General features: G+C 32.9%; 2 protein-coding genes across 2 annotated transcripts in view; one reads left to right on the top strand and one right to left on the bottom strand.

Moving 5' to 3' along the window:
* The first annotated feature begins 6,868 nt into the window (after positions 1-6,868).
* Positions 6,869-14,226, top strand: LOC128177063 (neuromedin-U receptor 2-like). The gene is made up of 3 exons (XM_052843586.1): positions 6,869-6,884; positions 7,035-7,098; positions 12,671-14,226. The coding sequence occupies exon 3, from the start codon at positions 12,675-12,677 to the stop codon at positions 13,827-13,829; it is 1,155 nt and encodes a 384-aa protein (XP_052699546.1). The 5' UTR covers positions 6,869-6,884; positions 7,035-7,098; positions 12,671-12,674; the 3' UTR covers positions 13,830-14,226.
* A 2,167-nt stretch (positions 14,227-16,393) lies between these two features.
* The window catches only part of LOC128178651 (uncharacterized), a 58,383-nt gene continuing 54,937 nt past the window's right edge, over positions 16,394-19,839 (bottom strand). The window contains 3 exon segments of the mRNA XM_052845915.1: positions 16,394-16,895; positions 17,012-17,055; positions 17,706-17,864. Coding sequence (XP_052701875.1) covers positions 16,885-16,895; positions 17,012-17,055; positions 17,706-17,864 — 214 coding nt within the window. The 3' untranslated portion in view covers positions 16,394-16,884.

Genomic DNA, 19,839 nt, shown 5'->3' with positions numbered 1-19,839 from the left:
AGGACCTACACAAGGCTGACCATCTCCGTTTGGAGGACCTACAGAAGGCTGACCATCTCAGTGTGGAGGACCTACATAAGGCTGACCATCTCCGTGTGGAGGACCTACATAAGGCTGACCATCTCTCTGTGGAGGACCTACATAAGACTGACCATCTCCGTGTGGAGGACCTAAATAAGGCTGACCATTTCCGTGTGGAGGACCTACGTAAGGCTGACCATCTCCGTGTGGAGGACCTACATAAGGCTGACCATCTCTGTGTGGAGGACCTACATAAGGCTGTCCATCTCTGTGTGGAGGACCTACAGAAGGCTGACCATCTCTGTGTGGAGGACCTACAGAAGGCTGACCATCTCTGTGTGGAGGACCTACAGAAGGCTGACCATCTCTCTGTGTGGAGGACCTACAGAAGGCTGACCATCTCTGTGTGGAGGACCTACAGAAGGCTGACCATCTCCGTGTGGAGGACCTACAGAAGGCTGATCATCTCCGTGTGGAGGACCTACAGAGGGCTGACCATCTCCGTGTGGAGGACCTACATAAGGCTGACCATCTCTGTGTGGAGGACCTACAGAAGGCTGACCATCTCCGTGTGGAGGATCTACAGAAGGCTGACCATCTCTGTGTGGAGGACCTACAGAAGGCTGACCATCTCCGTGTGGAAGACCTACAGAAGGCTGACCATCTCCGTGTGGAGGACCTACATAAGGCTGACCATCTCTGTGTGTAGGACCTACAGAAGGCTGACCATCTCTGTGTGGAGGACCTACATAAGGCTGACCATCTCCGTGTGGAGGACCTACATAAGGCTGACCATCTCTGTGTGGAGGACCTACATAAGGCTCTTAAACAACGTGGGTCATATTATTTTTTTGTAAATCTTAAAGGGCATGGTCACGATTTTGGTCAAATTCTATTTTTAAGTTTTTACTATTTACAATGCATTAGAAATGCATTTCTAATGATCAAATAAAATTTGAGAGTCACTTGTAAAGTTATAAGCAAGATACTGGGCTCACAATTCTTTGTCATGTAAACAAGGCTCGTGTCCTGTTTTTGTTTACATAGGTTCAATATACCAGTAAAAAAAATTTTTCCGGCTTATTTGTCTATCTTTTTATTCATTTTAAGCATAGATAAACAGTTCCTAACGTTTAATACATTCGTTTTAGGTTTAAAACTGAAATTTTTACTTCAACGTTCAAAATGTAAACAAACGCTTTATTTACTTAACGAAGAATTTCAAGCTCTGTAACTCGCTTATAACTCAACAAATGACACTCAAACTTCGGTTGCCTATTAAATATGCCTTTCTAAAGCATTGTAAATTTTAAAATCAGAAAAATAATTTTTGACCAAAATCGTGACCATGCCCCTTTAAGGAGGCTGGTCAACTAATAAACCATAAGATCTTCCTAACATTTTTAGAAATGAATGATTATGCTATAAACTACCATGTAGCAAAGAAAAAAATCCATATATTTTACCTTTTAAATTTGGTATTTTGCTACATTTTTCACATTGGGGCTCTTCTTTTAAAAGAGATCAAAAGAGTCTAAACACGGCCACGGCCATTGAGCCCTTTAAAACCCAAACCATAGTTAAGAAGTATAAAACCATCTATCTGCAAACCTGGCATCAAAATAGAACTTAAAATATTCACCAACTCTTTAACATTCTACTTCTTTGTGCGATCAATTAATATATAATAAAAGGATATTTTTTAAAAATAGATCCTATCTATTCTTCATCTAAAAGTAGTTTTGAATCTTGATATATCCATGTATTTTAGTATCACAATGCAATACAGCGAAAATTAAAAAAAAACCCGAATTAATAAAAATATTAGATTAAGCCTATCCTGTTTAATGTAACTTAAAATCTTACTTATGAATGAAATTTGACATTAACTCATACTATAAATAGATTTATTGTAATTTTAAATTCAATTGTAGGTTAAAATCTCAGCACCTAACTAACTGGTTTTGTGTCGATAATGTTGTATATGGTTATTTCTTTCAATTTTGTATGACTAAAACTTCTTTTGTGATTACCACAGCAGTGGGCTGTCGGTTTGACATACGGAGTGGACGTTTCTTCTACTAATGAATTTAAGGTACAGAGGTTTTAACAATTGCAGATTCATTATCTGTTGTTGTAAGCAACACATTACCGTTAAACAGAAAAAAATGTTTTGACATTGTAATAAATGCTGTGATATAATGATGATATAGATGAGGGCAGATGTACCCGTTATATGAAGAAGGAAAGTGGGTGTAGACCTGTGTTTTGTAACTAACCCTGGGACCAACCAATGATTGGCGTCCTTTCACTGCGTCATAATTTCCCACCAACTTTCTCGTCCTTTTCCCCGGTAGATCTTCCTCGTCCAGAGCGAGGGGTACAAGTAAAATAATTCTCGAATTACTATATACAAACTTTTAATATCAGACAATAGCCGTGTTAGTGTTGTTCGAGCTTGTACTGATACTTATCCGAACACCAATACACGAAACAAACAGTGTAAAGACTTGTCCAGTTGTTTGAGTTGAATCTACCATTCAGTATTATATTCTTTATAAGCACCGGTGTTATATAGTGCCTTTTCCCCCTAGCAATCTTTCCCCCCGGAAAAATGGCTATATAGCAGCCCCCCCCCCCCCCGGAAAAATGGCTATATAGCAGTTTTCCCCCCACGGAAAGCTGACTATATAGTGGGTTTTCTCCCCTTTTATAGCCAGATTAACCCCACGGAAAAACTACTATGTAGTGGATTTTCCCCCTTTTTTACATTCCGGTCATGTTTATGGCGGACCATTCGTTCCAATAATTTGCAATAACTGAAATGATATTAATTTTCATAATAAATGATAATTAGGGCATTTATTAATACATAGAATAAAATACATGGTTTTTTACCCCTGATATGAACAAAGGCACGCGCCTTCATAACAATAATGTGTCATCATCATCATTTAATTTTACCTTTTGTTACACATTTTTGGAAAACCTTAATTTTACACGGATTTCGGAATACCTCGAATCTTTTTTCATATAATCGATGCTTATCTACGGTTTTGACTTCGACGTTATGAACACGTGAGACATTTGAGTGAAAATACGCCGGTTTTGAACTTTATTAACATATATATTTAAGCCCCTCCCAGGTATTAACTGACCAATCTTGACTTAATTTTGTAGAGGAAGGGAATAAGAGGTGGAAATGTATTGCTCCTTTCGTCCAAAAGGCTATCAATTTTAAATTAATACCGTTAGAATTGACGATCTTAAATACAATTATATATTTCTTCTTCTAAATATCAAACGAGAGACAGGGTGAAATGATATGATGAGAAAACTGAAATGTTTCACTTTGATTGATGGCGTTCTAAATCATGGGTAAGGGGTATTATAATTGATTATGTATTAAAGGCATGTGTAAAGTTAGTGTTTACAATTTTTTTTCAAAGTTACGCATATTTATATTTTTAAGCACATTTTTTACGACACGCGAGGTTCATTGATTTAAACATTAAAAAAAAATGAAATGGCTTCGAATTCACAAACAGAACAAAGTCGGTATCTTTGCTGGTTAGTTTAAACAATATTTTATTGATAATTTACAATAGCAGGTACATGTATTTGGCATAAAGTACAATAAGATTGGGAAACAAGCCAAAAGGCTTATACAAATCCCTCTCTTAGATAAGAAAAAATATGAGAGGTGCAAATTACATGTATGTATGATTAAATTAAGAACCAGAAAGCTTATATAAAAGAGGAGATAAAGACATCCAATATATGTATCAATCAAGACTAGACATTTTGACATATGCATGGGTTCGTGAGTTGGAATTACAAGTGCATTTATTTTTAAACTAGTGAGCTAATCGACCCACGAACGTATAACTTCATGTTATACTATAAGGAAAACAATACAATTATGTTCAGAACAATTTGAAGTAAAACACCAAAGGAAATACATGTATGAAATACATCCCTGTATAAATATATCCTAGACGCTATTTACATATTAAGAGAATATAATTAAGTAAAAAAAAAGTGTCGAGGTTACACTAGGTACCCTGAAATCGTTTACTGTCGATGATAAATTTTTGGACCATATAAAAAATGTATTTATTATCATTATCGCTAAGATTGGGAGACCCAAAGAGTAATATGTTTACATTTGTTGAATCTCGAGTTTGCTGGTTACTTTGGAAAATGTGAAATGGAGCCTGAATTAACATAATGTATATATTATCACTCACTAATTGCTAATGTTTCCGCTTTTTAGTTTGCAACGTGATTTGTAAATCTACAATTTTGAAAACGATGCCATATAAAACAAGATATACGGTTCACTTACCGAAAAATCTTATCATACTATTTGTTTCATATTTTTGCAATAAAGATTTACTTGTGTACCATATTATTTCTTCGAACAATGAAACAATCAAAAAAACAAAACAAAAACCAAAAAAACTAACACATCTTTGTGATGAGCTGATTTATTTTTTTAAATATAAGCTTGTTCTTCTAATCAATTAACAAGTAAAAAAGTCGCATATCAAATATTCTTAGGTTGGTTATTTATTTTTGTTATTCGGTTTTTACTTTTATGAATAATATGTTGATTTATTTATCTAGTTATTAATTATATCATTAGTCATCTTATGAATTGATTAATTGTTTTGGAATGAATTTACCCGCGTACCTTTTTAAAAATATTTGTTCGTAAATTTAAAAAGATAAGCAGAATTAAACGTAATTTTCAACTATTTTAATAAAGAAATATTTTAGTGTGTATTTTTAAATGTTTTTTTTTTTACTTTTAAATGACCGGGCTCGGAAACAACAAAGGTCCCTATCCTGGGGCTAAAATTTTCAGAGTCATCTACTATTCATTCTTTATTTCTTTAAGCTTTGCAGCTCATCATATTATACAAATTAAACATAGTTAAGTACAGAAGTGGGTATTTTACACGAGACCCTATTACATTGTACATACATAACTATGAAAAATTGACTTAGGTAAAGGCGAAAAAAATCAAAAGAACAACATCTACAATTAACTACATATATCGTTTCTTAATTTCATACTATAGTAAATGTATTTGCCGAGGTTACACATGTCTCTAAAATTTCCGTTATAAAATTATTAGTTGCAACAGCTTGAACATCGATTGTTTCTCATAAAAATACTTTTTAATATATTAAAACTTTTTAATACTAGTGATATACCACTACCACTGTGAAAATATGGCTAAGTTGAGATTCGGGTTCCTACTTATAGAACACTATTCAATCATTATAAAGGGGGTTTAAACATCGTGCCCTGAAACATTTAGGGCCCGTACCCTGAGGGCTGAAATTTTCAGAGTCATCTACAAGTGGTAAACCACTGCCACTGTGAAAATATGGTGATATGGTCATCTCTAGTTTATGAGATATTGGACCCTAAAGAATCTGCACTATAATCATAATAATAGAATTTTAAACATCGGGCTCTGAAACATCGGAAACAAAATTTCTCTAAAACAGATGTTAAGCCTGGATAAAATTTGCACAAACAGACAGACCGACTGATAGATTTATCGAAAAAATTTTAAAACATTTTCACTTACAATTTCAGAACAGATAATTATGCATATAACTGTACATCTTGTAAAACCAAGTACTTTTTAAAATTAATTACCTAAATAAAGTTCTATGTGTAATTCCATTACACACATGTTCAATTTTCAGCATTGTCTATAAAAATAAAAAATCGGCAAAACGAAACATAACTTGTACAGAAAAAAATGAGATGGATGCAGATATATCCAACCTGGGAGTGTAGAAACATTGATTTTAATCCTTACTGGATTTCCATAAACATTTTTTATAAAATCTAAACCAAAAACGTGAGGGAGAAACCCTACTATGGGGGAAAAGCTACTATATACTAGCTTTTCCCCCCGGGGGAAATGCTACTATATAGTAGGTTTTCCGGGGGGAAAAGCTACTATGGGGGAAAAACTGCTATACAACACCGGCCCTATATGCCTTATGGCTTGGAGAAAGATTTAACCTTAAATATCTAACGATGCTAAAAATTTGATTAGAGTTGTAAAGAGTCTTTACGATGATATCTAATCATTACTATGTCACATACGTTCTGGAATGCTTAATCAGTAACAGCTGGTGAACAATGTTGTGCCAGTCTCTTGACTATTGGCCACCTCAGTTTTAATGGTTGTGTTCGAAATAGCAGGGAAATAAAAAAAAAATGCACTTATATGCCAAAAAACCAAATGATATTTCCGGAATTTTGGGTATTCTATCAAAATATTACAGTTAATCCTAGGTCTTACTATCTTACCATAGAGTACTGTGAAATGTTCATGGTGGTTCATTTTTATTGAGTTCGTCGATTCGTATATATGATAAATGCCTACAACAACTATGTGTGTGTCGATAATAATTCCTCATAAATTTAAATATTATCTTTTATCTTACAACAATAGTTTAAAATATTTAAAAAAAACCGTTTATGATACGCATTAAAATGGTAAACAAAAATTATGAGAATAAATATGTATTTATGTACTAAGTTTTGCATTGGACGACAGTAATGTAATTTTGCTTCTATAGGGCCTTTTTAATAGCTGTAACCACAAAAATATTACTATTAGAGGTTTGGTAAATAAATCCTTTTTGTAATTTAAGAACAGGTAGTTAACTTTGCAATAAAAAAATTCTGATATGAAAATTGCAGCTTACATTGTTTAATATAGTGATATCAAACATCATGTGATAAATTTATCGAACCAGCCAGTCGCTGGTATATAAAGGTTTTCCCTGACGGACACAGGTAGAAATCCCTCTCACCGGTAATCAAGGTAGGTCTTTATTTGAACTCACAGCTTCCTACTCATTTCTCACAAGCCTTATTGCTTTTGTCAATAAAATTGAAATAATTAACTTTAATTTGATTCGATTGGATTTCTAGGATCAAAGACTGTCATTGACTCTTGTTTGGTATTTTTCAGAGCATCAACGATATTTATTTCATTTTAACATCTGAAATTTGAGACACATAGGAAATCAGTAAAGGTAAGTTTCTAATTTGTGCCGGAATGCGAGAGGGCTTCCTTCCTAGTTTATCTTTTATCTTAACATTTAAAATTGAATGCATTATTTAAAGCAATAAATCAATAAATGTGTACTGTATATTTAATCACTTGAAAACTAACAAAAATGAAATGCGTGCTATGCGAAAAAACTAGTATAACAAATACATACAGATAAATTTTTAAAAAGTTGACATTAAAAAATATGAACAAAAACAAAAAACTATTTTAAGTTCATCGGAGGTTTAAATTTAAACCCACCATTTTCCAAATATCTTGATAACAATTTTTTCGACATAAAAATTCGTAGCCCTCAAACAAGATATTAATAAAGACATGAAACAAGACATTGAAAATAAAAGAAAAAACGAACAACACCATTAAAAATTAAAAAAATAATTGATAACTTAAATTTTTAAAACTGTATGCTTTTTTTACAATCATAAAAATGTATCTCCATTTTCCATATTACGGATACGTTTGTTGCTTTTTATTTCACAAACTGCTTTTTATTTCACATGTACGTTTTATTATTATACACATACATTAACACTATGCTGGATATATACGCATGGAACCAAGTTGTATTTTTGCGGCAGGGTAAACCATAATTTACAGTTTAGATTTTATAACCTTTTTTTCTTTAGGATATACAGAACATGAAATGGAATTGTATGTATCATTCTGTTTAAATTTTGATTCATATACATGATAAAAGTATTTCTGATCAGGAATTCTATTTGGGAGGACAGTTTTTCATGATTTTAAATCAAATCTAATCAGATATAGATTTCAAAAGGATGTAGAATAAATCTTGGTCCTGTTGAACCTTCTTCACATCCTTCAGTAGAATTATTCCCCTATCGTTTATTTTCAACTTTCTTAAAGAGTTTTTAAAATGAAGATTAATATCTCAACTTAGATTCATTATTAACAAAAGCTTTGAAATGCTTAATTCATCAATGATCTATCATAATGTACGATTTTAAGGAAGTTGAATTATTATCCGGCATAATTATCCAGCGAATGGTCCTTTTTGGCTTAAATCTAAACCAAGTTCCCATTAAAGTAATCGTGAATTATTTCGTTTGATTACACATTGAACATAAAGTGCACATTGACATTTAAATTCTGCAATCCCCCCAAAAAACCCAAAACTTTTTTCTGACATCTATCGCACTTGTCATTCTAGTATCCGATAGTTTTTAGTAGTTTTATCTTTAGAAATACTTTTTTTCTCTGTTCATTTCTGTGATCGGCTTCGGCCGATCAGAATTGTGTCCCTATGGGGCATCAGGCAAATTTTACTATTTGCGCACGCATTGCGCCTTGCACTGCTTTATCTGCTAAGCAATGACAACCTCATTTAAATCTTTAACTACACGCAAATTATAAAAACGCTACTCTTATCCTTTTGCCTTGAAAGTAAAACATGTACACAGTTACATACATAATGATTCAAATCACGTTTTTCTTCACATATGCATAAGAATATTAATAGGAAGTAAAATTCGCCTACTAAAAGTGAAGCTTATTCAATGCCTTGATATAAAATAACGGTGCTATATAATTATCTTATTTAACATGTTAGTGCTTGTAGCATAATGCGTTTGTATTCCATGAAGAGAGCTAACCATTGATATAACGTACCAATCATTAATTGTTTTAGTTTTATCATGATTGTAAGTCATTTTTAATTAACTGTAGAAAGGGTACTCTACTTATTGACTTAAGCCTATACAATCCATGCTATTATAACAACAAAGGAACACTTGAAGGATATCATAGTTTCGCGGAGCTAATTTATTGAAGTCTAGAAATGCTAAACTGAAGAAACTTTATTAGCTATGTGTAGAATTTTATTTGATGCATTCATTCATTTCGTATTTATCTTCGTAGAGTTTTAATACGACTAAAGTTATAATAATACTCGTGAAGTTTTAGTAAAAATTAAAAGAAATTAACCTTTAAAAATCAGAGTACTATTGAACATATTTGATACTTATCAAATAGGGTTTTTCCTATTTAAGTAAAATATGACGTTCGTTTTTCAAAGAGGACCTTATAAGCGTTGTATAGTTTTATTTCTCGTCATTTTAAATAAACATTAATACCGTAAAATCATCGATATCCAATTAGAGGTTATTCATTAGCTCTGCTGCTTGACCTAGTATATCTAAACATTTTAACTGGTTTTCAGACAGAATATTTTTATAAACTAGCATCAGATATCATAAACAAGGTTGTAGATATCATTTTTAAAGGGGCATTGCAAATTCTAATTAAGATAGTCCACCCATAACTATCATATTCATATCTAATAGATTGCAGGTTTGGTCACTAAAATCTTAGTGTGATTATGAAAGGTTTATTAAATAACAATGAGTCACCTTAGCAATTTAAAAAAAAAGCGAATATTAACAAAATCATATGTTGAAGTTAATATTGAAGTCAATGGGAAAACTGCATTTTAAATAATTTTTTCCCATTCCTCTTGGTAAAAAGCTGCAAATGCTTTCCCTTTCCTTAAATATGCTAAAATAATTCATGATTTACCATACATATTTTAGGAAATGATTTTAAAACTTGTTCCCAAAGGGCAGACAACTCTTTGATAAAGTTTTAAGTACAAAAAGTTCATTTCAGTGACTACATACATAATCCAAAGTTTGGTTTATATTAGCCTCATATTAACCTTAAAATATGAATTTGATCAATCAAAATTGTTAAATTTGCTTTAGTTATGGATGGACTACCTTAATGCACTTTATAAAAATTTGTAAAGATTTGATCTAATACAATATCTTAAAGTAAAAATTTTTTTTTTTTTTTGAGAGAGAGATTTTAAAAGAATTAATGTATTTTTACAATATAACCATTATAGCCCCCCCCTGAAAACCGAATCCTAGACACAGAGGCCATATTATTCACAATTTTTGAAGTGACATTTTCCTCATCATAACTCTGTAATTAGTTCATTAGTTCAATACCCAGGTGCAGAGAAAACGATTTTCAAAGAATGAATGGATTTTCACAGTATAATCATTAGAGCTCCACCCTAGTGCCAGAACCTCTGACCCTGGAACCATGAATTTCACACAATTTTGGTAGAGAGATCAATGCTTACTGCAATCATGCCAACAGTTTAAGGAAGCCGACTTTAGTTTGCATTGCGCATGTTTTTGCGCATTCTAATATAATACAGTTGATTTATACTTCTTATTAATTTTTTTCGATATCATTTATAAAACTGAACACAATAAAAAAAAATACAGAATTTTTTTTTCGATTTTTAAAGGACATTTTTATTTTTAATACGATTTTTTCGTTGTGCGGTAGGGGAGCATTGCCATTGCGCTTTTATGAAGTTATGATAAAATGAAGCTTTGTAGGAGTACGTTACAAGGAATAACATAAAAGAAAAAGTAAAAATTGTACGCTGTTGAAATTCTATATACAGAATGATGCTATCCTCGAGGACATTTTCCTCATTTTTGGAATGAATCCATTATACCAGTCATCATTCGTGATGATCCAAATATATAGCAAAATTTGGGGCATTTTAATATTTTGAGATGGCCCCCACTAAAAACCAGAAGGTAGAATTTTGTGTTTTTTACACAAAAGGTAGGAAATGATATTACTAATCATATATAACAATTTGAGAAAAAAAGCTATTGTAGTATTTTTTTTAAACTGCTTTGATGTGCAGAAAATGACAGTTCCCTATATATTCCTATAGTAAATGTCCCCCTATTTTGAGATGGTCCCTAAAAAGAACCAGACGGTCGATTTTCATGAACCTTCGCAAATAAACTAGAGTTGGTTTAAATTACATATGGTTTTTCCGCAAAAAAACCCAAAATCGGCCTCCTTAAGTGCCTGATATTCAGGTGTAAAGAAGATTTTTTAGAGATTTCGTTAGTTTTGATGTTAAGCCCCACCTCTAAGGCTCCTGGGTCAGGGATAATGCATTTCAAAATTTTACTTCCTTTTACCTATAGCTGCTCTATTCTAAATTTGGTTGAAATTGCTCTACTGGCTCCAGAGAAGTAGCTAAAAATGTTTACGACCGACGAATGACGTAGAAAAACGACGGCGGACAAACACAGACAGCAAAAGGTCACCTGAGTGACTCAGGTAAATTAAAAACAAATATTTTCAAAAACATGTTGAACGTACCCAAGGCATTCTATTTGACCTCTTAATAATTATTGTATTTTACTTTGCCATCTTTTAAGTTACGATCCTTTCGATTTTTTCCCCAATGGTTTTTTAACACTTGATATTTACAAATTTACATACAACAAGATGTACTTCTATATACTTCTAAAATACGTAATCATAAACATTATTTATATGGAAACACAAAAAACCCATATTATAACTAATTACAATCCTCTAGGCTTAACCAATTTCACGGTTCCAATGACAAACATACTTTAAGAACACAATATTGGAGTGCCGTTAACTCCTTATCAATATTGATGTTGAGGATGACTTCTTGATAGAATCTAATTAAATGATATCGTGATGTCGACAACCCATCACACAGAATTAATGCTGACATTAAGTCAGGCAAATCAAGACCTTATGATTGCATACCGCTCTAGATCAAACCACCTGCTTCTTCGTTAATCTTTAATTATCTTAGATTTTCTAAAAATATGCTAAGTAACTTTCTGAACATAAATCGGTATTCTGAAAAAAATATTTAACAATTGACGTCACCACTCTTTCTTTAACATTGTACTCTAATACAATCATGAATGTGATGATATATAAAAAGTCATTTTTTTAATTAATTCGTATAAATCGCCCTTAATTTCCACAGAGAAGGGATTAAAAAACAGAAAATAAACGTGAAAAATTATTGCGATTTGTATCAATACATAATTTTCTTCTTAGTTTTTTGTTAACATGGGTGCGTTGCAACTGTTGAAGGACTGTCTTCCTTGTTTAATTATCATCAGGCATCATATCATATATAAACAGTGCCTGTTTGGGAGGGTAAGAGTTGAAATGGACACCCTGAGAAAACCATTGTCAACCGACACATAACGGAGGTTCACAATGCTTTTCGAGAGGTGTCCATTTCAATTCTTACCCTCCAAAACAGGCACTATTTATTTTACTATACTGAATGTCTTCATTTCAGAGAAAACTTTACTGTTTTATATTGAAATGACATGAATTTAATGGCAAACCGTGCGCAAATAATTTGCGCGCATGTAACAATTCGTTGTGTTACCGGTTGTCAAGTGTGTTGCTAACGCTGAGGTTAAAAGAATTAATTATCAACTGCGTCTAAACCAATCAGATTTCAGTATTTAACATGAAAGTATTATAAAAGAAAGTGGCAACTCTCTGAGATTATCGAATTATAGTATTCACACTTTACTTATATTCAAGTAAGGGAAAATTATGTCAATATTGCAAATTAATAAGTTTGAAAACGCACAAACTTACTTTGAAAGGTATTGTTATAAGTGTACTTTTTATTTCCATTCCGGTTTGTATTTTTTAAATACTCTAAAATGAAACTTTTCTTCTAGAAAAATGACTTCATCTTTGCCACAAACACTACAAACCACAGATATGACTTTGTTTGGGAACTGCAGCAATGAACTTTGTAGTAACTCAACCTCAGGTGATATAGCAGAAACCCTGAGAACGGCGATAGATGTCCTGTCCTACATTAACTACTTCCTTCTACCTCTGTTACTAGTGCTAGGGTTGACGGGGAACACCTTGACTATTATCATCATGCAGACCAAGAGGTTCACCCACCTGACCTCCAGGATCTTTCTGATAGCCCTAGCCCTGTCTGATTCCGTCCTTCTACTCACACAGCCGTTCAATAAAAACTTCATCCTGACCTTATTCCAAACAGATTTACGGGCCCTGTCGAACGTGGGATGCAAGGCTTTCTTCGTTATTTTCAAAACTGCCAAAATGTCCTCATCGTGGTTTCTCGTATTCATATGCTGGGAGAGATTTGTGGCTGTATGGTTTCCATTGAAAGCAAAACTGATTTGTACAAAGCGCGTTGCAGTTGGTCTTATACTGGCAGTGTACATCTTCATTTTTACGTACACTTCAGTATGGAGCTACGCTTCTCAAATAACACCAAAGGGGATATGCCACCCAGATGTTTATGATAAAAGCGATCCAAACGAAGTAAGCCGCTTTGGTGCCTTCCTTTTAGGGGGTCTGTCTATTTACTCTTTAATTCCAATGTGTTTTCTTATCACCATGACCCCTATGATTGCACTGAAATTGACCAGACACGGTCAGAAGCGTAAGTCGATGGTAGGAAAATCGGCCAGAAAGGCCACCTCCCAAGACACCAACAGAACTACTATAATGTTGGTCGGGGTCATGGTTGCATACATTCTTCTGATATCTCCTGTGACAGCACTCCACATGAGTGCTTTTTTCCTCAGGGTCAATGCGTTTGGAAGCAATGCTTTAGGTTTCCTTGTCTTTAAGGAGGTTTCACAGATTTTGGAGCAGATCAACTATGCTATCAACTTCTTTCTTTATGTTTTAACGTCTAGTATGTTTAGACAAGGATTCAAGGAAATATTGCATTGTAACCGATGGCAACGGTTGTCCCGAGCTACGAGTAGTAAATCATCGGGTTCGGACTTTCAAATAAGTACCAGGAAAAAGTACTTAGAATCTGAAAACGTTTCCACCGTTTCAAAATAAGATTGAAATGAAGAGTTTCCGTCAAAAGTTAAATCATACTACAAAAACATCACGTGCTATTACTAAACCTACAGCAAGGGAACTTGACTTCTAAAAAAAATAATTTATTTCTTTTAGAATGTTCTGTGTTGTCGAAACGTTTTTAATTATTGCTTGTTATAGTCTTGTAAATAATTAACAGTGTATCTTTATGAAATGGCGTCATATTACATCATTAAAACGGTGAATATATATTCAAAGACTGTTGCATAACATTTATTTTCCCTTGGGTGTAAATATCATAATCGTTATATTGTGAAAATTGATATCGTACCTAAAAATTGCAAGACAAAGGATATTATAAACATGCAAATGCTATTTAAATTGTGTTGTTCAAAATAAATATACAAAAAGTGAAGACTGTTTCTTGTTTTATTCTCAGTAAAAGGTCGTCATAGTGAAGATTGGCTCATCCTCATGGCTTTGATATTAGATTTGAAGCCAAGAACAATCATAAAATCAACGGCTCTTGTTTCGATTATACCGGTATGTCTTAGATGGCATGCAGGAGACAGTTTTTATTTATACAGTTCACTGTAGCCAGGGGATGAGTGTCTTTGGAACTCTGTAACTAGAATTTCCTCAGTTCCCATTTAGCACACATACCTTTAATTCACTCTTTATAAAGCCTATCACCTATTTCTGAGGAAAATTACTAGTCAGAATGGATAAGATTTTGTACATGGTGGTTTTTCCTGAGATTTCTCTCCTTTCAGATTTCGCCCATTTTTCATTACTTTTCGGCTTTATAGACCTTCCCCAGCTAATTCCCTGCAAAGGGTTGATCTTCCGTTCCGTGTGCATGTTGCATCATCACATGTCAGAAATTACCGTGTAAATTTTATTATGTCCCATCAATCTACTTTTCGTGTTATTTTACCTACGTTCTGTAACTTGTTATTTCACAGTCAACGCAACAGTCATAGCCGCAAGTTTCGCATTTTACTTTTGATTCCAATGCACTTAAGACTAACAATAGGGCCTACATATTGCATATCAATTTCAACAACAGGGATCTCTTTAACTAATGATAATCTTTAATCAAAGTACTGAAGTGCTGATGGGTGTTGATTTTATCGATTATCATTTATTTTAAAATCAACTTATCTTGCAAGGCAATTAGTTTCTAGCCTGTATTTGAATTACACACTTTTTTATTATATGGATTTTAGACTTTTCCGACAAGGATTTCAAGAAACCCCATATGAATCATGTTGTGCAATATTTAAAGATAGATTTCAAACTATGTATAAGTAATCGAAGCAATTCTAAAATTTTTATGGATCCAAGCACTATTGAAATCGAACTCTAGTCTCGTTCAACCAGACGCTCGGCTGTCTCTGTTAATCTCCGACAAGCAAGAGCGCCTTTCTGCTTGTCGGAGATTTACGGAGACAGCCGAGCGTGGGGTTGTACTAGGCTATATTAAACTCTGGCGTAGGGATACATGAGACTAAAAAAATATCTTAGTTGTTCGTATTGTATACAAATTTGACTATTTTCAAAGTGTTTATTGATAAGTTTCCTTGAAAAACAATGCTTCAGCATACATTACTTTAAATTTTTCTATTATTTTCAAAGTCTTGTCAGCGGTGATCAATGATTTGTGCTTAAGTCCAAACACTGTTTCACTTTCGGTTTGCCAGAGTAACTGCATAGGAGAGTTGATTAAAATCAACTCCCAAAAATCATTTCACGAGGTTTAGCAACACTCAAAAGCCTTCAAGTACAGCAACTCTCGATTTTACAAAAATATTGACCTCCGAAAATTTCCCTTGCTGCTTTAAGAAATTAAATATCAACAATATGTGGAGAAATAGTACATTAACTTAAAATAAACAGCTTTAATTTTGATAAACAGGAAACTATTTTTTAATTTTGCGTATTCAAAAATACATTTGAGGAAAATTCAATATGTATCCAAAGGTGAATTAAAACCTATATTTATAGAGGAAGGAATGTTACACAGGAGTTTATCGCTGGGAAAAATCACGAAGTAACTGATACCAACGTTCTTTACTGTGAAAAAACTAATTCAATTCTTCAAAAAAAAGTTTTGCCTAATCATCTTCATGATAAAGCAAAATTAATTTAACTATATATATCGATTTTTTCGCAAATTTCTTAGGATGAGTTTATTCAATATATTTTAAAAGGTCAATTCTAGTTTCATTTAGAATGCTAAAATCGAATTAGTTTGATAGAAAAAGGTAAGTTGATATGCATAAAAGATAAAGAGCTTCAACCAAAAGATTACAAGCCAAACTTAGAAGAATTATATATGATAGATTGAGAAATTACGCAACCTTTAAATATGGTAAACTAATAAGTTTTTTTTTTAAATGTCATTAGCATGTAAATGAATTTACAGAAGTGAAATATTTTTATAAATTTCATCAAGAAATTAATAAATCATCATGGTATATGATATGTAGCATTTTTAAAAATCAAAAATGTTTAAAGAGTTGTTTCAAGTATTGTAAATGGTGAATTTGTTAGAAAATTTCAACAAAGATGGGAAATTCACTAGTTTTAATATACACAAGCAGATAAAGTACACATAGAAATTGACTTTAATTTAACTATATTGACTAAATAATTTAAGGTAAACAAAAGGTCAACGGAAAGTAAAAAGGAATATGTTAACTTAGTATTAATACATTTGATTCAAATCTAAGCACCTATTCACATATATCTCATTTTAAAAAGAAAATATATACAGTATTAATCAGAAGTAATTATTGCTTCTTTTCATTTCATTCATTCATTCGTAATTTATCAGTAGCAATTAGTAATTAATTTTGTCGAAGATAAAAGATATGCAAATGCAATATAATGGTACATTTTACACATTCAAAAGAAGACACAAAGCTGTCCGATTAGGTAGAAACGTACGTTATACAAAAAAAAGATACAAAGTTGTCCTATAACTAAGAAACAGAAGTATTTCACTTTCTGGGGTCGGTTCGTAGTGATTAAAGTCTTCATTGAACTAATGCCGCTTTGTTATGGTCATTCAGGGGAAAGCTGGTCAAAGAAATTAATTTTGTGACATAATTACATTACACAATGATTTTGCCGGTATTTTTTAAAAATTTTGTGTGTTTAATCTGGTTACGGAATGAATGTTGTTCATTACTCACTGTGCTGAACGTTTTCCAGAAAGTAACATCGTCTCTCTGTGGACCTGTTTAATTAAAGCTCATTAAGAACACATAAATATACAGTCGCGTTGCCCGGTAATGAATATCTACTATGTTTTGTTAAAGCAAGATTTTGGCTTAAACGATTGATCGTTTCGATTATTTCCGTAAATATGTATATCAAAACTTTGTCTAGATTTCTTGGAAGAATATTTACATTTGTTTGTAATAACACTATCACTCTATTTTGAAACGTAGAGTCAAATACATTTCATTAATGACTTTTTTGATATTAAATCGTACAATTGCTGAAAAGTACTGTGGTTTCATCAATATTCGTTGAATACCAATTTTCGTGGATTTCGTTGTTAAGTTGATCCACGAAATTAAATGCTCATCGAAGAACAATATCAACTAACATTTTGTATTGATAGGGTCATTGGCCACGAATTTACGTATCCTTGAAACTGTGGTTTTCAGAAAATCCACGAAAATTGATACCCACGAATATTGATGAAACCACAGTATATAAATATAAGGAATAAGGAACCATTATTTGAATAAAATGAAGTGATCAAATACCGTCGTGCTTAATCAAATCTCTCATAAATCCCATATGGAATTTATCAGCCCCAAACGTATTTGATCACCCTTGAATTCTTAAAGAATGATTCCTTATTTCTTAAATGTTTACCCAAAGTCGTAGTCTGTCGCCTGTAGACACTGTTGCAGCCTCTGGCCAGGATGGGACAGGGATAATTTAATCAGAACATCCACGGAACATACATCGCAGTCGGAATTGTTGAAGACGTGAACAGAGGCGCCGACGGAGGGAATAACGGACACCTCGGGACTGGAGTAAAAAACAGACAACAAGTGAGTGTTGAATATTACAACGCATTTAGTTGGCCAACATTAGGTTTCATTGCGAATGTTTTTGCGCAATCGAGTAAAACAGTTTATTTATACCTTTAATGAAATTGTTTCAATACCAATAATAACATTGAACACAATAACAAAATAAAGATAAAAATATTTAGAGTTTTAAAGGAAAATTTCAATTTTTTAACGGTTTTTCCCTTGCTTGGTAGGTAAATTTCGCCATTCTGCTTTTAAGACGTTGAGATATATATTATAATGGTTATCTCAAGACTAAAGTTAAGAAAATAGAGACTGAATGAGTGATGTATACGAAAACGCATTTCAAAAAAAAAATACTTCTATAACCAGAAGACTGTTTATTGAAAAACTTTTGTTTCTGAAAAATGTAAATATTATTTGTTTGATACTTATTGGAAAGATATATTTCAACGGTTGGAACATTCATCACCATCTATATTCTCTCCTTAAGTCCCTGTCTCTTATAATTAATAATTTTTGTTTCTGTATATGTGAATTTTTTCCTCTTTTTTTTTTCTAAAAAGAAAACCATTTTCACATATATTATTTACAACTACTTGTTCAAATTATATTGTAACTCTTCTTAGGAGTAATATGTATATGTACATATACTTTATATCTAAATGGGTATATCCCTCTAACTATTTTTAGAATCGGTAGGACAACAAAGTAGTGCCTTTAAGCAAAATAGTCCCTATACTTGCAGAGTGTATATACATTTATTGGGACATTTTAAATCAGAATGCTTGACACATGTCAGAAAAGAGGATTTGCAATTTCAAAAACAAGTGTCAAAATTGAATTATCATTTGAAGAAAAGTATTGAAATTGTTTGATGTACACCCTTTCCAAAACTGAGAAATTCCCTACTTTTACTTTCATTTTCAGAGTTTTTCAATACAGACGCATTTTGCCGGAAAACGAATCTGACTTCACACCACGAAATTTTAACAGGGAAGAGACAATTTGATGAGCTTTCATTCAAGAGGTCCCTCGTTGCTGAACGAAAATTAGGGCCGGAGCTATGAACCATAACGTTAACATTACCGCCTATGGAAAATGCATTAGTGGACTATACCCAAATATTGGATGTATCTATCAAACAAATACGATAAATGTATATGTATACATTGCTGTTGCAAAGATATGATTTTATTCAAAAGAAAGTCATGATAATTTTTGAATTAAGAGTGATTTTTTAAGTATTACACTTAACATATCAAGTTATACTTTAAGTTTTAAAAGTTTATCAATCACAATGAATTTGTAATTGACAAACCTCAAAAGCCCAAATATGGGATACAGGGTGTTTACCAGCCCCTTAGAGATATCCCATTAAAATTGTATTATGCGAAATTTCCGTTTATTCGTCAGGCTATCTAAGCCTACATGTATTAATGGCCGTGTAAACCCAATTCCTTTTGAGGGTCGACTGGGCTTCCCCGGAGCCCCATCTCCACCAAATATGAAGGCCCAGATATGGGATACAGGGTGTTAGCCAGCCCCTTGAAAGATATCCCATTAAAATTGTATTATGCGAAATTTCCGTTTATTCGTCAGGCTATCTAAGCCTATTAATGGCCGTGTAAACCCAATTCCTTTTGAGGGTCGACTTGGCTTCCCCGGGGCCCCATCCCCACCAAATATGAAGGCCAAAATATGGGATACAGGGTGTTAGCCAGCCCCTTGAATGATATCCTTTTATAATTGTATTATACGAAATTGTTTTAATTTTCACCAGGCTGGCTAAGCCTGTTATTGGCCGTGTAACCCCAGTTCCTTTTGAGGGTTGACTGGGCTTCCTCGGGTCCTCATCCTCACCAAATATGAAGGCCCAAATATGGGATACAGGGTGTAAGCCAGCCCCTTGAAAGATATCCCATTATAATTGTATTATACGAAATTTCCAATTATTCGCCAGACTAGCT

The sequence above is a fragment of the Crassostrea angulata genome, chromosome 3 (assembly GCF_025612915.1).
Source record: "Crassostrea angulata isolate pt1a10 chromosome 3, ASM2561291v2, whole genome shotgun sequence".
NCBI classification, from domain to species: domain Eukaryota; kingdom Metazoa; phylum Mollusca; class Bivalvia; order Ostreida; family Ostreidae; genus Magallana; species Magallana angulata.
Note: the sequence above shows the minus strand (reverse complement) of the source record. Positions and strands in the feature narration are given on the sequence as shown.

Bases quoted from the DNA above. Each gene is read 5' to 3' on its own strand.
- LOC128177063 (XM_052843586.1), top strand. From the start codon at position 12,675: ATGACTTCATCTTTGCCACAAACACTACAAACCACAGATATGACTTTG.